Source organism: Heptranchias perlo, unplaced genomic scaffold (assembly GCF_035084215.1).
Source record: "Heptranchias perlo isolate sHepPer1 unplaced genomic scaffold, sHepPer1.hap1 HAP1_SCAFFOLD_964, whole genome shotgun sequence".
NCBI classification, from domain to species: Eukaryota; Metazoa; Chordata; class Chondrichthyes; order Hexanchiformes; family Hexanchidae; genus Heptranchias; species Heptranchias perlo.
In genome coordinates, this window is record NW_027140008.1 from 41883 (window position 1) to 61261 (window position 19379).

The 19379-nt window shown below is 56.9% G+C and overlaps 1 protein-coding gene across 1 annotated transcript in view; it reads left to right on the forward strand.

Moving 5' to 3' along the window:
* Positions 1-19171, forward strand: part of LOC137320025 (uncharacterized) — a 45297-nt gene extending 26126 nt beyond the window's left edge. The window contains exons 8-12 of the mRNA XM_067981849.1: positions 2413-2733; positions 4151-4474; positions 9108-9245; positions 13006-13087; positions 17605-19171. Coding sequence (XP_067837950.1) covers positions 2413-2733; positions 4151-4474; positions 9108-9245; positions 13006-13087; positions 17605-17626 — 887 coding nt within the window. The 3' untranslated portion in view covers positions 17627-19171. The remainder of the gene's footprint in view (positions 1-2412; positions 2734-4150; positions 4475-9107; positions 9246-13005; positions 13088-17604) is intronic.
* The last annotated feature ends 208 nt before the right edge of the window (positions 19172-19379 follow it).

The window sequence follows — 19379 nt, forward strand, 5'->3', positions numbered from 1 at the left end:
CTGTGTAACAGGCCCGAGGGGCTGAATGGCCTCCTCCTGTTCCTGTGTAACAGGCTCGAGGGGCTGAATGGCCTCCTCCTGTTCCTGTGTAACAGGCCCGAGGGGCTGAATGGCCTCCTCCTGTTCCTGTGTAACAGGCTCGAGGGGCTGAATGGCCTCCTCCTGTTCCTGTGTAACAGGCTCGAGGGGCTGAATGGCCTCCTCCTGTTCCTGTGTAACAGACTCGAGGGGCTGAATGGCCTCCTCCTGTTCCTGTGTAACAGGCTCGAGGGGCTGAATGGCCTCCTCCTGTTCCTGTGTTCACCAGGCTCCTCTCCTCTGGGAATCCATTCCCTCCATCTGATCGCTTGCCTTCCTGATTTTAGAAACTTCCTTCAAATGCGAACTCTATCCCTGAACCCTGAACTTTATCCAATACTAATCCCATCTCGGCTCCAAACACTTCCTGAACCTTCCTTCCCCACTGGATAAAACCTTCTCAAATCCAAACACAACCCCGAACTCATTATCTCCACCTCGAACTCTGAACCCCAACTCCGTCCATTTCCCCCTTCTGCCTGGTGTTTAGTATAGTATCACAGCATGTTATAGCACAGGATGAGGCCGTTCAGCCCATCGGGCCTGTGCCGGCTCTTTGAAAGATCTATCCAATCAGTCCCACTCCCCCTGCTCTTTCCCCGTCTCCCTGTAAATTTTTTCCCTTCCGGTATTTCTCCGATTCCCCTTTTGAAAGTTATTATTGAATCTGTTCCCACTCCCCTTTCAGGCAGTGAATTCCAGATCATCACAACTCGCTGTAAAAAAACATTCTCCTCATCTCCCCCTCTGGCTCTTTCCCCGATCACCTTAAATCCGTGTCCTCTGGTTCCCGACCCTCCTGCCCCCTGGAAACAGTCTCTCCTTATTTACTCTCTCAAAACCCCTTCCTGATTTTGAACCCCTCGATCAAATCTCCCCTTAACCTTCTCTGCTCTGAGGAGAACAATCCCAGCTTCTCCAGTCTCTCCACATCACTGAAGTCCCTCATCCCTGGGACCATTCCAGTAAATCTCCTCCGCACCCTCTCCAAGGCCGTCACATCTTTCCTAAAGTGCGGTGCCCAGAACTGGACACAATACTCCAGTTGTGGTCGAACCAGTGTTTTATATAAAGGTTCATCATAACTCCCTCGCTTTTGTACTCTGTGCCTCTATTTATAAAGCCCAGGATCCCGAATGCTTTTCTAACCACTTTCTCAACCTGCCCTGCCACCTTCAATGATTTGTGTCCATTTACCCCCAGATCTCTCTGTTCCTATTCCTGTAATTGAGAAGTTGGACCTGAGGAGAACAGAGTGAGGGACAGAGATCAGTGAGGACAAGATCCTCCAGGAAACAGGAGCTTGATAATCCTGAGAAAGATCACTCCCTGCTCTCAGTGTCTTGCTGCACTGACTCGCGATGAGAGAGGGATCGTCCCTCCCTCCCTCTCACTCCTCTGTGAAGAGGGATCGTCCCTCCCTCCCTCCCACTCCTCTGTGAAGAGGGATCGTCCCTCCCTCCCTCTCACTCCTCTGTGAAGGGGAATCGTCCCTCCCTCCCTCTCACTCCTCTGTGAAGGGGAATCGTCCCTCCCTCCCTCCCACTCCTCTGTGAAGAGGGATCGTCCCTCCCTCCCTCTCACTCCTCTGTGAAGGGGAATCGTCCCTCCCTCCCTCCCACTCCTCTGTGAAGAGGGATCGTCCCTCCCTCCCTCCCACTCCTCTGTGAAGAGGGATCGTCCCTCCCTCCCTCCCACTCCTCTGTGATGAGGGATCGTCCCTCCCTCCCTCTCACTCCTCTGTGAAGAGGGATCGTCCCTCCCTCCCTCCCACTCCTCTGTGAAGAGGGATCGTCCCTCCCTCCCTCCCACTCCTCTGTGAAGAGGGATCGTCCCTCCCTCCCTCCCACTCCTCTGTGAAGAGGGATCGTCCCTCCCTCCCTCCCACTCCTCTGTGAAGAGGGATCGTCCCTCCCTCCCTCCCACTCCTCTGTGAAGAGGGATCGTCCCTCCCTCCCTCTCACTCCTCTGTGAAGAGGGATCGTCCCTCCCTCCCTCCCACTCCTCTGTGAAGAGGGATCGTCCCTCCCTCCCTCTCACTCCTCTGTGAAGGGGAATCGTCCCTCCCTCCCTCCCACTCCTCTGTGAAGAGGGATCGTCCCTCCCTCCCTCCCACTCCTCTGTGAAGGGGAATCGTCCCTCCCTCCCTCCCACTCCTCTGTGAAGGGGAATCGTCCCTCCCTCCCTCCCACTCCTCTGTGAAGGGGAATCGTCCCTCCCTTCTGCCCCTCTGTCTGCGGCTGGATTTGACCCCAAGGTCCTCGAGGTGAAATTGAGTTTGTTCCTCCAGTTTCCCTCTCTCCTAATCCATGTTTCTTCTCCCTCCCCCCTCAGCACTCCCTCCCTCCCCTCCGTCTCTTCATCTGGTTCCACCGTCCATCCGGGAGATTCTAACCAATCGGACGGCTACGCTGGCCTGCATCGCCACTGAGTTCTACCCGGCTACGATATCCTTCGAGTGGCGGGTGGGGGGCTCGGAGATGGCCCATGGCCTCCGGACCCTGCCCCTTGCTGCCAATCCGGGCGGGACCTTCAGTTCCAGGAGTGAGTTAACGGTGCCTGTGGAGAGGTGGGAATCGGGCGAGAGCTTCACCTGTCTGGTTCGCCACCAATCACTGGGGAGCCCGGTAACCAGCACCGTCGCTAATGGAGACAGTGAGTAATCGACGGGGGTGGGGTCCGGTCTCAGAGACCAGGCCTGGGGGGGAGTGGGGGATGGGGGTCCACAGGGTCTCGGAGACCAGGCCTGGAGGGTGGAGTGGGGGACGGGGTTTGCAGGGTCTCGGAGACCAGGCCTGGGGGGTGGAGTGGGAGATGGGGTCCACAGGGTCTCGGAGACCAGGCCTGGGGGGTGGAGTGGGGGACGGGGTTTGCAGGGTCTCGGAGACCAGGCCTGGGGGGGAGTGGGGGATGGGGGTCCACAGGGTCTCGGAGACCAGGCCTGGAGGGTGGAGTGGGGGATGGGGTCCACAGGGTCTCGGAGACCAGGCCTGGGGGGTGGAGTGGGGGACGGGGTTTGTAGGGTCTCGGAGACCAGGCCTGGGGGGTGGAGTGGGGGACGGGGTTTGCAGGGTCTCGGAGACAAGGCCTGGGGGGTGGAGTGGGGGACGGGGTTTGCAGGGCCTCAGAGACCAGGCCTGGGGGGTGGAGTGGGGGATGGGGTCCACAGGGTCTCGGAGACCAGGCCTGGGGGGTGGAGTGGGGGACGGGGTTTGTAGGGTCTCGGAGACCAGGCCTGGGGGGTGGAGTGGGGGACGGGTTTTTTAGGGTCTCGGAGACCAGGCCTGGGGGGTGGAGTGGGGGACGGGGTCTGCAGGGTCTCGGGGCCAGCCCTCGGTGTGGGGAGGGGAGATGGACTGACTCTCTGCAGCCTGTGCGTCCTCTCTGGGCCAGGTAACCGGCTGGGACGGGACGGGGGACAGAATGTGGTGACCCAGACAAATTGTGATGGGAGTAAAGGGGAATGACCAGGTCCAGAGCACTTGCCCTGTGTCCAGCACAGGCCCCAAAGACCTGGAGAAAACCCTGAGAACTAATCCCCCATCACCCCTAGACGGTGAGAGAGTCGGGGGACTGGAGGGAGGGGCTTCGATGGGAGGGTTAGGGGATTAGAGGGAGGGGCTTGGATGGGCGGGTTAGGGGATTAGAGGGAGGGGCTTTGATGGGAGTGTTAGGGGATTAGAGGGAGGGGCTTTGATGGGAGGGTTAGGGGATTAGAGGGAGGGACTTTGATGGGAGTGTTAGGGGATTAGAGGGAGGGGCTTTGATGGGAGGGTTAGGGGATTAGAGGGAGGGGCTTCAATGGGAGGGTTAGGGGCTTAGAGGGAGGGGCTTTGATGGGAGGGTTAGGGGATTAGAGGGAGGGGCTTTGATGGGAGGGTTAGGGGATTAGAGGGAGGGGCTTTGATGGGCGGGTTAGGGGATTGGTGGAAGGAATAGATTACAAGGAGATGGGTTTCGATCGGCGATTAACGGTAGTTGAGGTCAGAGCTTCACTCGATGGGTGACAGCACCAGACGGGGGAGCCCAGGTTTCTCTGGGGCTTTTAAACCAATTCTTTTACTAATTGCAGCCCAGCGTCTGAAGTGTCCTGAAATAGTCACCATGGAAGTGGATTGGCAGAGGGTCACAGCCACCGCTGGGACCACACACCTTGCCTGCTTTGTGTTCGGCTTCTACCCTGGGGACGTGTACTTGACCTGGCGAGCTGAGGGCATCGAGGTCACAAACTCAACCATGACCTTCCCGGTGATCCCTGACCAGGGCGGGACATTCCGGACGGTCAGTCAGCTCTCGGTCCCATCGGAAGACTGGGAGGGGGGCCGAGTCTACAGCTGTCTGGTGGGACACCAGTCCTCGAAAGTGCTGATGGAGAGTCACCTCAGTAAGGATGGAGGTAAGGAGGGAGCCTCTCACTCGGATAACTCTCTGAGCTGCCTCCGCAGCCCAACCTCCCTAAACTCCAACTCATCCTAAACTCCTGACGGCCCCACGTCCTCCTGCTCTTTGCACCCCCCTCCCTCCCTTCCCCTCCCCTCCCCTGATCCACGCCCCACTGGCTCTTTTGCTCCTCTGACACTTCAGTTCCAAATTCTTGTCCAGGTTGTCACTCCTGCCTCCGTATCATTCCCTCTGTCCCTTTCTCTGTGATCTCCTCCTTCCTTATATAGAATTACACAGAATTTACAGCACAGGAACAGGCCATTCAGCCCATCAGGTCTATCCCGGTGTTTATGCTCCACACGAGCCTCCTCCCTCCCGACTCCATCTCACCCTCTCACCATTTCCTTCTATTCCTTTCTCCCTCATGTGTTTATCGAGCTTCCCCTTAAATCCATCTCCACTATTCACCTCAACTACTCCTTGTGGGAGTGAGTTCCACATTCTCACCACTCTCTGGGGAAAGAAGTTTCTCCTGAATTCCCCATTGGATTTATCAGTGACTCTCTTATATTTATGGCCCCCCCCTAGTTCTGGTCTCCCCCACAAGTGGGAATATCTTCTCTACGTCTACCCTATCGAACCCTCTCATAATCTGAAAGACCTCGATCAGGTCACCCCTCAGTCTTCTCTTTGAGAGACAAGAGCCCCAGCCTGTTCAGCCTTTCCTGATAGTTATAAACCTCTCAGTTCTGGGATCACCCTGGTAAATCTTTTTTTGCACCTTCTCCTGTGCCTCGATATCCTTTTATATCCTAAAGCCCCCGCACACTTGCTTCTGCTCTCCAACACCCTTCTCTTTAACCCCTGCTCCTTCTGCTTGACCAGTGTTGCTCTCAGTGTTGGGGGGGTGGAAATCTGGAACTCTCTCCCCCAAAAATCTGTGGAGGCTGGGGGTCAATTGAAAATGTTAAAACGAAGATCGATAGATTTTTGTTGGGTGAGGGGATTCAGGGTTACTGAGCCAAGGCGGGTAAATGGAGTGAAGATACAGATCAGCCATGATCTAATGGAATGACGGAACAGGCCCGAGGGGCAGAATGGCCTCCTCCTGTTCCTGTGTAACAGGCCCGAGGGGCTGAATGGCCTCCTCCTGTTCCTGTGTAACAGGCCCGAGGGGCTGAATGGCCTCCTCCTGTTCCTGTGTAACAGGCTCGAGGGGCTGAATGGCCTCCTCCTGTTCCTGTGTAACAGGCCCGAGGGGCTGAATGGCCTCCTCCTGTTCCTGTGTAACAGGCTCGAGGGGCTGAATGGCCTCCTCCTGTTCCTGTGTAACAGGCTCGAGGGGCTGAATGGCCTCCTCCTGTTCCTGTGTAACAGACTCGAGGGGCTGAATGGCCTCCTCCTGTTCCTGTGTAACAGGCTCGAGGGGCTGAATGGCCTCCTCCTGTTCCTGTGTTCACCAGGCTCCTCTCCTCTGGGAATCCATTCCCTCCATCTGATCGCTTGCCTTCCTGATTTTAGAAACTTCCTTCAAATGCGAACTCTATCCCTGAACCCTGAACTTTATCCAATACTAATCCCATCTCGGCTCCAAACACTTCCTGAACCTTCCTTCCCCACTGGATAAAACCTTCTCAAATCCAAACACAACCCCGAACTCATTATCTCCACCTCGAACTCTGAACCCCAACTCCGTCCATTTCCCCCTTCTGCCTGGTGTTTAGTATAGTATCACAGCATGTTATAGCACAGGATGAGGCCGTTCAGCCCATCGGGCCTGTGCCGGCTCTTTGAAAGATCTATCCAATCAGTCCCACTCCCCCTGCTCTTTCCCCGTCTCCCTGTAAATTTTCTCCTTCCAGTATTTCTCCGATTCCCCTTTTGAAAGTTATTATTGAATCTGTTCCCACTCCCCTTTCAGGCAGTGAATTCCAGATCATCACAACTCACTGTAAAAAAACATTCTCCTCATCTCCCCCTCTGGCTCTTTCCCCGATCACCTTAAATCCGTGTCCTCTGGTTCCCGACCCTCCTGCCCCCTGGAAACAGTCTCTCCTTATTTACTCTCTCAAAACCCCTTCCTGATTTTGAACCCCTCGATCAAATCTCCCCTTAACCTTCTCTGCTCTGAGGAGAACAATCCCAGCTTCTCCAGTCTCTCCACATCACTGAGGTCCCTCATCCCTGGGACCATTCCAGTAAATCTCCTCCGCACCCTCTCCAAGGCCGTCACATCTTTCCTAAAGTGCGGTGCCCAGAACTGGACACAATACTCCAGTTGTGGTCGAACCAGTGTTTTATATAAAGGTTCATCATAACTCCCTCGCTTTTGTACTCTGTGCCTCTATTTATAAAGCCCAGGATCCCGAATGCTTTTCTAACCACTTTCTCAACCTGCCCTGCCACCTTCAATGATTTGTGTCCATTTACCCCCAGATCTCTCTGTTCCTATTCCTGTAATTGAGAAGTTGGACCTGAGGAGAACAGAGTGAGGGACAGAGATCAGTGAGGACAAGATCCTCCAGGAAACAGGAGCTTGATAATCCTGAGAAAGATCACTCCCTGCTCTCAGTGTCTTGCTGCACTGACTCGCGATGAGAGAGGGATCGTCCCTCCCTCCCTCTCACTCCTCTGTGAAGAGAGGACTCGTCCCTCCCTCCCTCCCACTCCTCTGTGAAGAGGGATCGTCCCTCCCTCCTTCCCACTCCTCTGTGAAGGGGAATCGTCCCTCCCTCCCTCCCACTCCTCTGTGAAGAGCAATCGTCCCTCCCTCCCTCCCACTCCTCTGTGAAGAGCGATCGTCCCTCCCTCCCTCCCACTCCTCTGTGAAGAGGGATCGTCCCTCCCTCCCTCTCACTCCTCTGTGAAGGGGAATCGTCCCTCCCTCCCTCCCACTCCTCTGTGAAGAGCAATCGTCCCTCCCTCCCTCCCACTCCTCTGTGAAGAGCAATCGTCCCTCCCTCCCTCTCACTCCTCTGTGAAGAGCAATCGTCCCTCCCTCCCTCCCACTCCTCTGTGAAGGGGGATCGTCCCTCCCTCCCTCCCACTCCTCTGTGAAGGGGAATCGTCCCTCCCTCCCTCTCACTCCTCTGTGAAGGGGAATCGTCCCTCCCTCCCTCCCACTCCTCTGTGAAGGGGAATCGTCCCTCCCTCCCTCTCACTCCTCTGTGAAGAGCAATCGTCCCTCCCTCCCTCCCACTCCTCTGTGAAGAGGGATCGTCCCTCCCCTCCCTCTCACTCCTCTGTGAAGAGCAATCGTCCCTCCCTCCCTCCCACTCCTCTGTGAAGAGCAATCGTCCCTCCCTCCCTCCCACTCCTCTGTGAAGGGGGATCGTCCCTCCCTCCCTCCCACTCCTCTGTGAAGAGGGATCGTCCCTCCCTCCCTCCCACTCCTCTGTGAAGAGCAATCGTCCCTCCCTCCCTCCCACTCCTCTGTGAAGAGCAATCGTCCCTCCCTCCCTCCCACTCCTCTGTGAAGAGGGATCGTCCCTCCCTCCCTCCCACTCCTCTGTGAAGAGGGATCGTCCCTCCCTCCCTCCCACTCCTCTGTGAAGAGGGATCGTCCCTCCCTCCCTCTCACTCCTCTGTGAAGAGCAATCGTCCCTCCCTCCCTCCCACTCCTCTGTGAGGAGCAATCGTCCCTCCCTCCCTCCCACTCCTCTGTGAGGAGCAATCGTCCCTCCCTCCCTCCCACTCCTCTGTGAGGAGCAATCGTCCCTCCCTCCCTCCCACTCCTCTGTGAAGAGCAATCGTCCCTCCCTCCCTCCCACTCCTCTGTGAAGAGCAATCGTCCCTCCCTCCCTCCCACTCCTCTGTGAAGAGGGATCGTCCCTCCCTCCCTCCCACTCCTCTGTGAAGGGGAATCGTCCCTCCCTCCCTCCCACTCCTCTGTGAAGAGCAATCGTCCCTCCCTCCCTCCCACTCCTCTGTGAAGAGCGATCGTCCCTCCCTCCCTCCCACTCCTCTGTGAAGGGGAATCGTCCCTCCGTCCCTCCCACTCCTCTGTGAAGAGGGATCGTCCCTCCCTCCCTCTCACTCCTCTGTGAAGAGCAATCGTCCCTCCCTCCCTCCCACTCCTCTGTGAAGAGGGATCGTCCCTCCCTCCCTCCCACTCCTCTGTGAAGAGGGATCGTCCCTCCCTCCCTCCCACTCCTTTGTGAAGAGGGATCGTCCCTCCCTCCCTCCCACTCCTCTGTGAAGGGGAATCGTCCCTCCCTCCCTCCCACTCCTCTGTGAAGAGCAATCGTCCCTCCCTCCCTCCCACTCCTCTGTGAAGAGGGATCGTCCCTCCCTCCCTCCCACTCCTCTGTGAAGAGGGATCGTCCCTCCCTCCCTCCCACTCCTCTGTGAAGGGGAATCGTCCCTCCCTCCCTCCCACTCCTCTGTGAAGAGCGATCGTCCCTCCCTCCCTCCCACTCCTCTGTGAAGAGGGATCGTCCCTCCCTCCCTCCCACTCCTCTGTGAAGGGGAATCGTCCCTCCCTCCCTCCCACTCCTCTGTGAGGGTTGCGGAGTGATTGGAAGGTTGTGTCTAACGATCTCCGGCCCCCACGGTTGAATAGTTCACCACTCTTCTACCGGGATATAACTCTGAATAGTTCATCGGATGTTAACTGGATGCAACATGTGAACCTCTGCACCACACAGGGCCCTGGACTTGGCGCGGAAAGATTCAGCTCGCAGCCTGGCTCTGGGTACTCTGTGCAGTCGGAGGGCTGGTCATCTACACTGTCATCATCCTGGCCATTTACCAAGGCCTCAGGACCTGCTCGCGGAAGGGACAGTGTAAGTGGGGCATGTGCTGGGTTTATTGGGTCTGACCCAGAGTAACTCCTGCTGTAGTCCGAATAAAGTCTCGAAATTACAGACAGCGATGTTATAACACACAAAACACACAGACAGGTAGATCAGGGCCCAGGTACAGAGACAGACAGACAGGTAGATCAGGGCCCAGGTACAGAGACACACAGACAGGTAGATCAGGGCCCAGGTACAGAGACACACAGACAGGTAGATCAGGGCCCAGGTACAGAGACAGACAGACAGGTAGATCAGGGCCCAGGTACAGAGACACACAGACAGGTAGATCAGGGCCCAGGTACAGAGACACACAGACAGGTAGATCAGGGCCCAGGTACAGAGACACACAGACAGGTAGATCAGGGCCCAGGTACAGAGACACACAGACAGGTAGATCAGGGCCCAGGTACAGAGACACACAGACAGGTAGATCAGGGCCCAGGTACAGAGACACACAGACAGGTAGATCAGGGCCCAGGTACAGAGACACACAGACAGGTAGATCAGGGCCCAGGTACAGAGACACACAGACAGGTAGATCAGGGCCCAGGTACAGAGACGCACAGACAGGTAGATCAGTGCCCAGGTACAGAGACACACAGACAGGTAGATCAGGGCCCAGGTACAGAGACACACAGACAGGTAGATCAGGGCCCAGGTACAGAGACAGACAGACAGGTAGATCAGGGCCCAGGTACAGAGACGCACAGACAGGTAGATCAGGGCCCAGGTACGTGGACAGGTAGATCAGGGCCCAGGTACGTGGACAGGTAGATCAGGGCCCAGGTACGTGGACAGGTAGATCAGGGCCCAGGTACGTGGACAGGTAGATCAGGGCCCAGGTACGTGGACAGGTAGATCAAGGCCCAGGTACGTGGACAGGTAGATCAAGGCCCAGGTACGTGGACAGGTAGATCAAGGCCCAGGTACGTGGACAGGTAGATCAGGGCCCAGGTACGTGGACAGGTAGATCAGGGCCCAGGTACGTGGACAGGTAGATCAGGGCCCAGGTACGTGGACAGGTAGATCAGGGCCCAGGTACGTGGACAGGTAGATCAAGGCCCAGGTACGTGGACAGGGAGATCAGGGCCCAGGTACGTGGACAGGTAGATCAGGGCCCAGGTACGTGGACAGGTAGATCAAGGCCCAGGTACGTGGACAGGTAGATCAGGGCCCAGGTACAGAGACACACAGACAGGTAGATCAGGGCCCAGGTACAGAGACAGACAGACAGGTAGATCAGGGCCCAGGTACAGAGACACACAGACAGGTAGATCAGGGCCCAGGTACAGAGACACACAGACAGGTAGATCAGGGCCCAGGTACAGAGACACACAGACAGGTAGATCAGGGCCCAGGTACAGAGACACACAGACAGGTAGATCAGGGCCCAGGTACAGAGACACACAGACAGGTAGATCAGGGCCCAGGTACAGAGACACACAGACAGGTAGATCAGGGCCCAGGTACAGAGACGCACAGACAGGTAGATCAGTGCCCAGGTACAGAGACACACAGACAGGTAGATCAGGGCCCAGGTACAGAGACACACAGACAGGTAGATCAGGGCCCAGGTACAGAGACACACAGACAGGTAGATCAGGGCCCAGGTACAGAGACACACAGACAGGTAGATCAGGGCCCAGGTACAGAGACAGACAGACAGGTAGATCAGGGCCCAGGTACAGAGACGCACAGACAGGTAGATCAGGGCCCAGGTACAGAGACACACAGACAGGTAGATCAGGGCCCAGGTACAGAGACGCACAGACAGGTAGATCAGTGCCCAGGTACAGAGACACACAGACAGGTAGATCAGGGCCCAGGTACAGAGACACACAGACAGGTAGATCAGGGCCCAGGTACAGAGACAGACAGACAGGTAGATCAGGGCCCAGGTACAGAGACGCACAGACAGGTAGATCAGGGCCCAGGTACGTGGACAGGTAGATCAGGGCCCAGGTACGTGGACAGGTAGATCAGGGCCCAGGTACGTGGACAGGTAGATCAGGGCCCAGGTACGTGGACAGGTAGATCAGGGCCCAGGTACGTGGACAGGTAGATCAGGGCCCAGGTACGTGGACAGGTAGATCAGGGCCCAGGTACGTGGACAGGTAGATCAAGGCCCAGGTACGTGGACAGGTAGATCAAGGCCCAGGTACGTGGACAGGTAGATCAAGGCCCAGGTACGTGGACAGGTAGATCAGGGCCCAGGTACGTGGACAGGTAGATCAAGGCCCAGGTACGTGGACAGGGAGATCAGGGCCCAGGTACGTGGACAGGTAGATCAGGGCCCAGGTACGTGGACAGGTAGATCAAGGCCCAGGTACGTGGACAGGTAGATCAGGGCCCAGGTACAGAGACACACAGACAGGTAGATCAGGGCCCAGGTACAGAGACACACAGACAGGTAGATCAGGGCCCAGGTACAGAGACACACAGACAGGTAGATCAGGGCCCAGGTACAGAGACACACAGACAGGTAGATCAGGGCCCAGGTACAGAGACACACAGACAGGTAGATCAGGGCCCAGGTACAGAGACACACAGACAGGTAGATCAGGGCCCAGGTACAGAGACACACAGACAGGTAGATCAGGGCCCAGGTACAGAGACACACAGACAGGTAGATCAGGGCCCAGGTACAGAGACACACAGACAGGTAGATCAGGGCCCAGGTACAGAGACGCACAGACAGGTAGATCAGTGCCCAGGTACAGAGACACACAGACAGGTAGATCAGGGCCCAGGTACAGAGACACACAGACAGGTAGATCAGGGCCCAGGTACAGAGACAGACAGACAGGTAGATCAGGGCCCAGGTACAGAGACGCACAGACAGGTAGATCAGGGCCCAGGTACAGAGACACACAGACAGGTAGATCAGGGCCCAGGTACAGAGACACACAGACAGGTAGATCAGGGCCCAGGTACAGAGACAGACAGACAGGTAGATCAGGGCCCAGGTACAGAGACACACAGACAGGTAGATCAGGGCCCAGGTACAGAGACACACAGACAGGTAGATCAGGGCCCAGGTACAGAGACAGACAGACAGGTAGATCAGGGCCCAGGTACAGAGACACACAGACAGGTAGATCAGGGCCCAGGTACAGAGACACACAGACAGGTAGATCAGGGCCCAGGTACAGAGACACACAGACAGGTAGATCAGGGCCCAGGTACAGAGACACACAGACAGGTAGATCAGGGCCCAGGTACAGAGACACACAGACAGGTAGATCAGGGCCCAGGTACAGAGACACACAGACAGGTAGATCAGGGCCCAGGTACAGAGACACACAGACAGGTAGATCAGGGCCCAGGTACAGAGACGCACAGACAGGTAGATCAGTGCCCAGGTACAGAGACACACAGACAGGTAGATCAGGGCCCAGGTACAGAGACACACAGACAGGTAGATCAGGGCCCAGGTACAGAGACACACAGACAGGTAGATCAGGGCCCAGGTACAGAGACAGACAGACAGGTAGATCAGGGCCCAGGTACAGAGACGCACAGACAGGTAGATCAGGGCCCAGGTACGTGGACAGGTAGATCAGGGCCCAGGTACGTGGACAGGTAGATCAGGGCCCAGGTACGTAGACAGGTAGATCAGGGCCCAGGTACGTGGACAGGTAGACAGTTATCAGAGCCAGGGAGAAGAGGCCATTTGCACTGAACTCAGGGTAATGTCACTGACAAAATGCATCTGATTTTTGTTCTCCACTCTCCTCTCCTCCAGGCAATATCAGTGGGACTGGTGACACACTCTGGGCAAAGGGTGGAATTCAATTGGATGTCGTCCGCCCCCTGGATCAGAACGGGTAGGATCGGGATTCAATGTCCGTCAGACTGTCCCGGTCTCCATATACCTTGGTTAGACCACACTCGGAGCACTGTGCACAGTTCTGGTCTCCATATACCTGGGTTAGACCACACTCGGAGCACTGTGCACAGTTCTGGTCTCCATATACCTGGGTTAGACCTCACTCGGAGCACTGTGCACAGTCCCGGTCTCCATATACCTTGGTTAGACCACACTTGGAGCACTGTGCACAGTTCTGGTCTCCATATACCTTGGTTAGACCTCACTCGGAGCACTGTGCACAGTCCTGGTCTCCATATACCTCGGTTAGACCACACTCGGAGCACTGTGCACAGTTCTGGTCTCCATATACCTCGGTTAGACCACACTCGGAGCACTGTGCACAGTCCTGGTCTCCATATACCTCGGTTAGACCACACTCGGAGCACTGTGCACAGTTCTGGTCTCCATATACCTCGGTTAGACCACACTCGGAGCACTGTGTACAGTTCTGGTCTCCATATACCTGGGTTAGACCACACTCGGAGCACTGTGCACAGTTCTGGTCTCCATATACCTCGGTTAGACCACACTCGGAGCACTGTGTACAGTTCTGGTCTCCATATACCTGGGTTAGACCACACTCGGAGCACTGTGCACAGTTCTGGTCTCCATATACCTTGGGTAGACCACACTCGGAGCACTGTGCACAGTTCCGGTCTCCATATACCTTGGTTAGACCACACTCGGAGCACTGTGCACAGTTCCGGTCTCCATATACCTTGGTTAGACCACACTCGGAACACTGTGCACAGTTCTGGTCTCCATATACCTGGGTTAGACCACACTCGGAGCACTGTGCACAGTTCTGGTCTCCATATACCTTGGTTAGACCACACTCGGAGCACTGTGCACAGTTCTGGTCTCCATATACCTTGGTTAGACCACACTCGGAGCACTGTGCACAGTCCTGGTCTCCATATACCTTGGTTAGACCACACTCGGAGCACTGTGCACAGTCCTGGTCTCCATATACCTTGGTTAGACCACACTTGGAGCACTGTACACAGTTCTGGTCTCCATATACCTTGGTTCGACCACACTCGGAGCACTGTGCACAGTTCTGGTCTCCATATTATAAAAAGGATATAGAGGCACTGGAGAAGCTGCAAAAAAGATTTACCAGGATGATCCCAGAACTGAGAGGTTTATAACTATCAGGAAAGGCTGAACAGACTGGGGCTCTTTTCTCTGGAAAAGAGAAGACTGAGGGGTGACCTGATCGAGGTCTTTAAGATTATGAGAGGGTTCGATAGGGTAGACGTAGAGAAGATGTTTCCACTTGTGGGGGAGACCAGAACTAGGGGGGGCCATAAATATAAGAGAGTCACTAATAAATCCAATGGGGAATTCAGGAGAAACTTCTTTCCCCAGAGAGTGGTGAGAATGTGGAACTCGCTCCCACAAGGAGTGGTTGAGGTGAATAGTGGAGATGGATTTAAGGGGAAGCTCGATAAACACATGAGGGAGAAAGGAACAGAAGGAGAGGGTGAGAGGGTGAGATGGAGGAGGGAGGGAGGAGCCTCGTGTGGAGCATAAACCCCGGGATAGACCCGATGGGCCGAATGGCCTGTTTCTGCACTGTAGCCTCGATATAAATCTCTGCGTAAACCTTACCGGCCATCAGGAAGACGGGGAGGGAGATAAAAATCATCGACTTCATGCTGGGTTGAGATCTCAGCCGACACATCTCTCCACACGGTCAGAGTGCTGGGGACTGGTCCTCCGGCAGTCTCTCCTCTCACACTGACTCTGTTCACAGAATGGCCGGTTTCTGTGCTGTCGACTCGATCTGGCAGATCATCAGAAAGGGGGGGGCCGGGGTCACACTGTCCCTCGGGGGGGGGGGGCCGGGGTCACATTGTCCCTCGGGGGGGGGGGGGCCGGGGTCACACTGTCCCTCGGGGGGGGGGGGCCGGGGTCACATTGTCCCTCGGGGGGGGGGGGCCGGGGTCACACTGTCCCTCGGGGGGGGGGGGGCCGGGGTCACACTGTCCCTCGGGGGGGGGGGGGCCGGGGTCACATTGTCCCTCGGGGGGGGGGGCCGGGGTCACACTGTCCCTCGGGGGGGGGGCCGGGGTCACATTGTCCCTCGGGGGGGGGCCGGGGTCACACTGTCCCTCGGGGGGGGGGGGCCGGGGTCACACTGTCCCTCGGGGGGGGGGGCCGGGGTCACACTGTCCCTCGGGGGGGGGGGGGCCGGGGTCACATTGTCCCTCGGGGGGGGGGGGCCGGGGTCACACTGTCCCTCGGGGGGGGGCCGGGGTCACATTGTCCCTCGGGGGGGGGGCCGGGGTCACACTGTCCCTCGGGGGGGGGGGGGCCGGGGTCACACTGTCCCTCGGGGGGGGGGGCCGGGGTCACACTGTCCCTCGGGGGGGGGCCGGGGTCACATTGTCCCTCGGGGGGGGGCCGGGGTCACATTGTCCCTCGGGGGGGGGGGGGGCCGGGGTCACACTGTCCCTCGGGGGGGGGCCGGGGTCAAACTGTCCCTCGGGGGGGGGGGGGCCGGGGTCACACTGTCCCTCGGGGGGGGGGGGGGGCCGGGGTCACACTGTCCCTCGGGGTCGGGGGGGGGGGCCGGGTCACACTGTCCCTCGGGGTGGGGGGGCCGGGTCACACTGACCCTCAGGGTGGGGGGGCCGGGTCACACGGTCCCTCGGGGTGGGGGGGCCGGGTCACACGGTCCCTCGGGGGTCTCGTACAGTTGAGCCTGGTTCAGTTGCTGTGTGCTCCCATGTGTCGGGTGCGTTCTGCTGGTGTCGGGGGTCCTCAGTGGGGTCCCAGATGTGGGGAGTGGGTCCTCGGTGGGGTCCCAGATGTGGGGAGTGGGTCCTCGGTGGGGTCCCAGATGTGGGGAGTGGGTCCTCAGTGGGGTCCCAGATGTGGGGAGTGGGTCCTCGGTGGGGTCCCAGATGTGGGGAGTGGGTCCTCGGTGGGGTCCCAGATGTGGGGAGTGGGTCCTCGGTGGGGTCCCAGATGTGGGGAGTGGGTCCTCAGTGGGGTCCCAGATGTGGGGAGTGGGTCCTCGGTGGGGTCCCAGATGTGGGGAGTGGGCCCTCAGTGGGGTCCCAGATGTGGGGAGTGGGTCCTCAGTGGGGTCCCAGATGTGGGGAGTGGGCCTTGTTCCACCACCTGTTGCTGGAGCTCTTGATGTTGGTGCAGCCCCCGGTCCTCAGACAGCGAGAGCTGGAGAACAGCCAGGCTCGGGCTGGGTTACACACACACTCTGAGCACACACCAGACACGTGTAGGGTGTGTAACATACCAAGCACACACCAGACATGTGTAAGGTGTGTGTAACATACCAAGCACACACCAGACACGTGTAGGGTGTGTGTAACATACCAAGCACACGCCAGACACGTGTAAGGTGTGTGTAACATACCAAGCACACACCAGACACGTGTAAGGTGTGTGTAACATACCAAGCACACACCAGACACATGTAAGGTGTGTGACTTACGCACGGAGCTCACAACATGCACATGTAGGTATGCGTTACACAATGAGCTCACACCGGACCTGTTTAATTGTGTGTTACCCACTGAGCTCCCACCGAGCTCACAGCAGACAGGTGTGTGTGTTTGTTACACACTGAGTTCACACCAGACATGTGAAGGTGTGTGTTGTACACACAGCTTACACCAGACAACACCAAACTCACACCAGGTACATGTAACATGTGTTTTACACAACAAGCTCACACCTACACGTGCCTGCTGTGAGCTCAGTGTGCAACACAGATCTACACAGGCCTGGTGTGAGCTTGGTGTGTAACACACACCTACACGTGTCGGGTGTGAGCTCGGTGTGTAACACACACCTACACATGTCGGGTGTGAGCTCAGTGTGTAACACACACCTACACATGTCAGGTGTGAGCACGGTGCGTAACACACACCTACACGTGTCGGGTGTGAGCTCGGTGTGTAACACACCCTACACGTCGGGTGTGAGCTCGGTGCGTAACACACCCTACACGTGTCGGGTGTGAGCTCGGTGCGTAACACACCCTACACGTGTCGGGTGTGAGCTCAGTGTGTAACACACCCTACACGTGTCGGGTGTGAGCTCGGTGTGTAACACACCCTACACGTGTCGGTTGTGAGCTCGGTGTGTAACACACCCTACACGTGTCGGGTGTGAGCTCGGTGTGTAACACACCCTACACGTGTCGGGTGTGAGCTCGGTGTGTAACACACACCTACATGTGTCGGGTGTGAGCTCGGTGTGTAACACACACCTACACGTGTCGGGTGTGAGCTCGGTGTGTAACACACCCTACACGTCGGGTGTGAGCTCGGTGTGTAACACACCCTACACGTGTCGGGTGTGAGCTCGGTGTGTAACACACACCCTACACGTGTCGGGTGTGAGCTCGGTGTGTAACACACCCTACACTCAGGGAATTTCAGCGACTCTTTGACCTATCCAGGTCTCACCTCATCCTTAACTGATGTCTTTTTATTTCAGGGTACAAAGTAATGTGATGTAAAAGGGGCAGAGAGATCCCAGCGATCGCACATTGTCTAAAAACTCTGAACTGCTCCAGCACAGGTCGGTCTTCACTACTGTCTTCATGATCAATGGAACAGGAAGCTGTTTAAACAATAGGCTGTTTGGTGCAATAACCCTGTCCTAGTACTGGATCTCACCCAATCGGGCATCGATCACCCAATCAGGGATCAATCTCACCCAATCGGGCATCTATCACCCAATCGGGGATCAATCTCACCCAATCGGGCATCTATCACCCAATCAGGGATCAATCTCACCCAATCGGGCATCGATCACCCAATCGGGGATCAATCTCACCCAATCGGGCATCTATCACCCAATCGGGGATCAATCTCACCCAATCGGGCATTAATCTCACCCAATCGGGCATCTATCTCACCCAATCGGGTATTAATCTCACCCAATCGGGCATCTATCATCCAATCGGGCATCTATCACCCAATCGGGCATTAATCTCACCCAATCGGGGATCTATCTCACCCAATCGGGCATTAATCTCACCCAATCGGGCATTAATCTCACCCAATCGGGGATCAATCTCACCCAATCGGGCATTAATCTCACCCAATCGGGCATCTATCATCCAATCGGGTATCGATCACCCAATTGGGCATCTATCACCCAATCGGGCATCTATCTCACCCAATCGGGCATTAATCTCACCCAATCGGGCATCTATCACCCAATCGGGCATCTATCTCACCCAATCGGGGATCTATCACCCAATCAGGGATCAATCTCACCCAATCGGGCATCGATCTCACCCAATCGGGCATTAATCTCACCCAATCGGGGATCAATCTCACCCAATCGGGGATCAATCTCACCCAATCGGGGATCTATCTCTCCCAATCGGGGATCAATCTCACCCAATCGGGCATCGATCTCACCCAATCGGGGATCAATCACCCAATTGGGCATCAATCTCACCCAATCGGGGATCAATCACCCAATCGGGCATCTATCACCCAATCGGGGATCTATCACCCAATCGGGCATCAATCTCACCCAATCGGGGATCTATCACCCAATCGGGCATCGATCTCACCCAATCGGGGATCAATCTCACCCAATCGGGCATCTATCACCCAATCGGGCATCGATCTCACCCAATCGGGGATCAATCTCACCCAATCGGGGATCAATCTCACCCAATCGGGGATCAATCACCCAATCGGGGATCAATCACCCAATCGGGGATCAATCACCCAATCGGGGATCAATCACCCAATCGGGCATCTATCTCACCCAATCGGGCATCGATCACCCAATCGGGGATCAATCACCCAATCGGGCATCTATCTCACCCAATCGGGCATCGATCTCACCCAATCGGGGATCAATCTCACCCAATCGGGGATCAATCACCCAATCGGGGATCAATCACCCAATCGGGGATCAATCACCCAACCCAGTGCCAGTCCCAGATATCATCCCATTAATCACCTCCTGTGGTGAGCTCCCAACATTAACAAACTGCAATATTCCTGCATTTGGTGAACCATTAAACTCCTTCCTACTGCCTGTGTTTCTGTGTTGTTTTATTTATACCGTCTCCACCCCCACCCTCGCCCCCAGCCCCTCCCACCCCCAGCCCCGCCCCCACCCCCAGCCCCGCCTCCAGCCCCTCCCACCCCCAGCCCCGCCCCAGCCCCTCCCACCCCAGCCCCGCCCCCATCTCCTCCCAGCCCCTCCCACCCCAGCCCCGCCCCCATCTCCTCCCAGCTCCT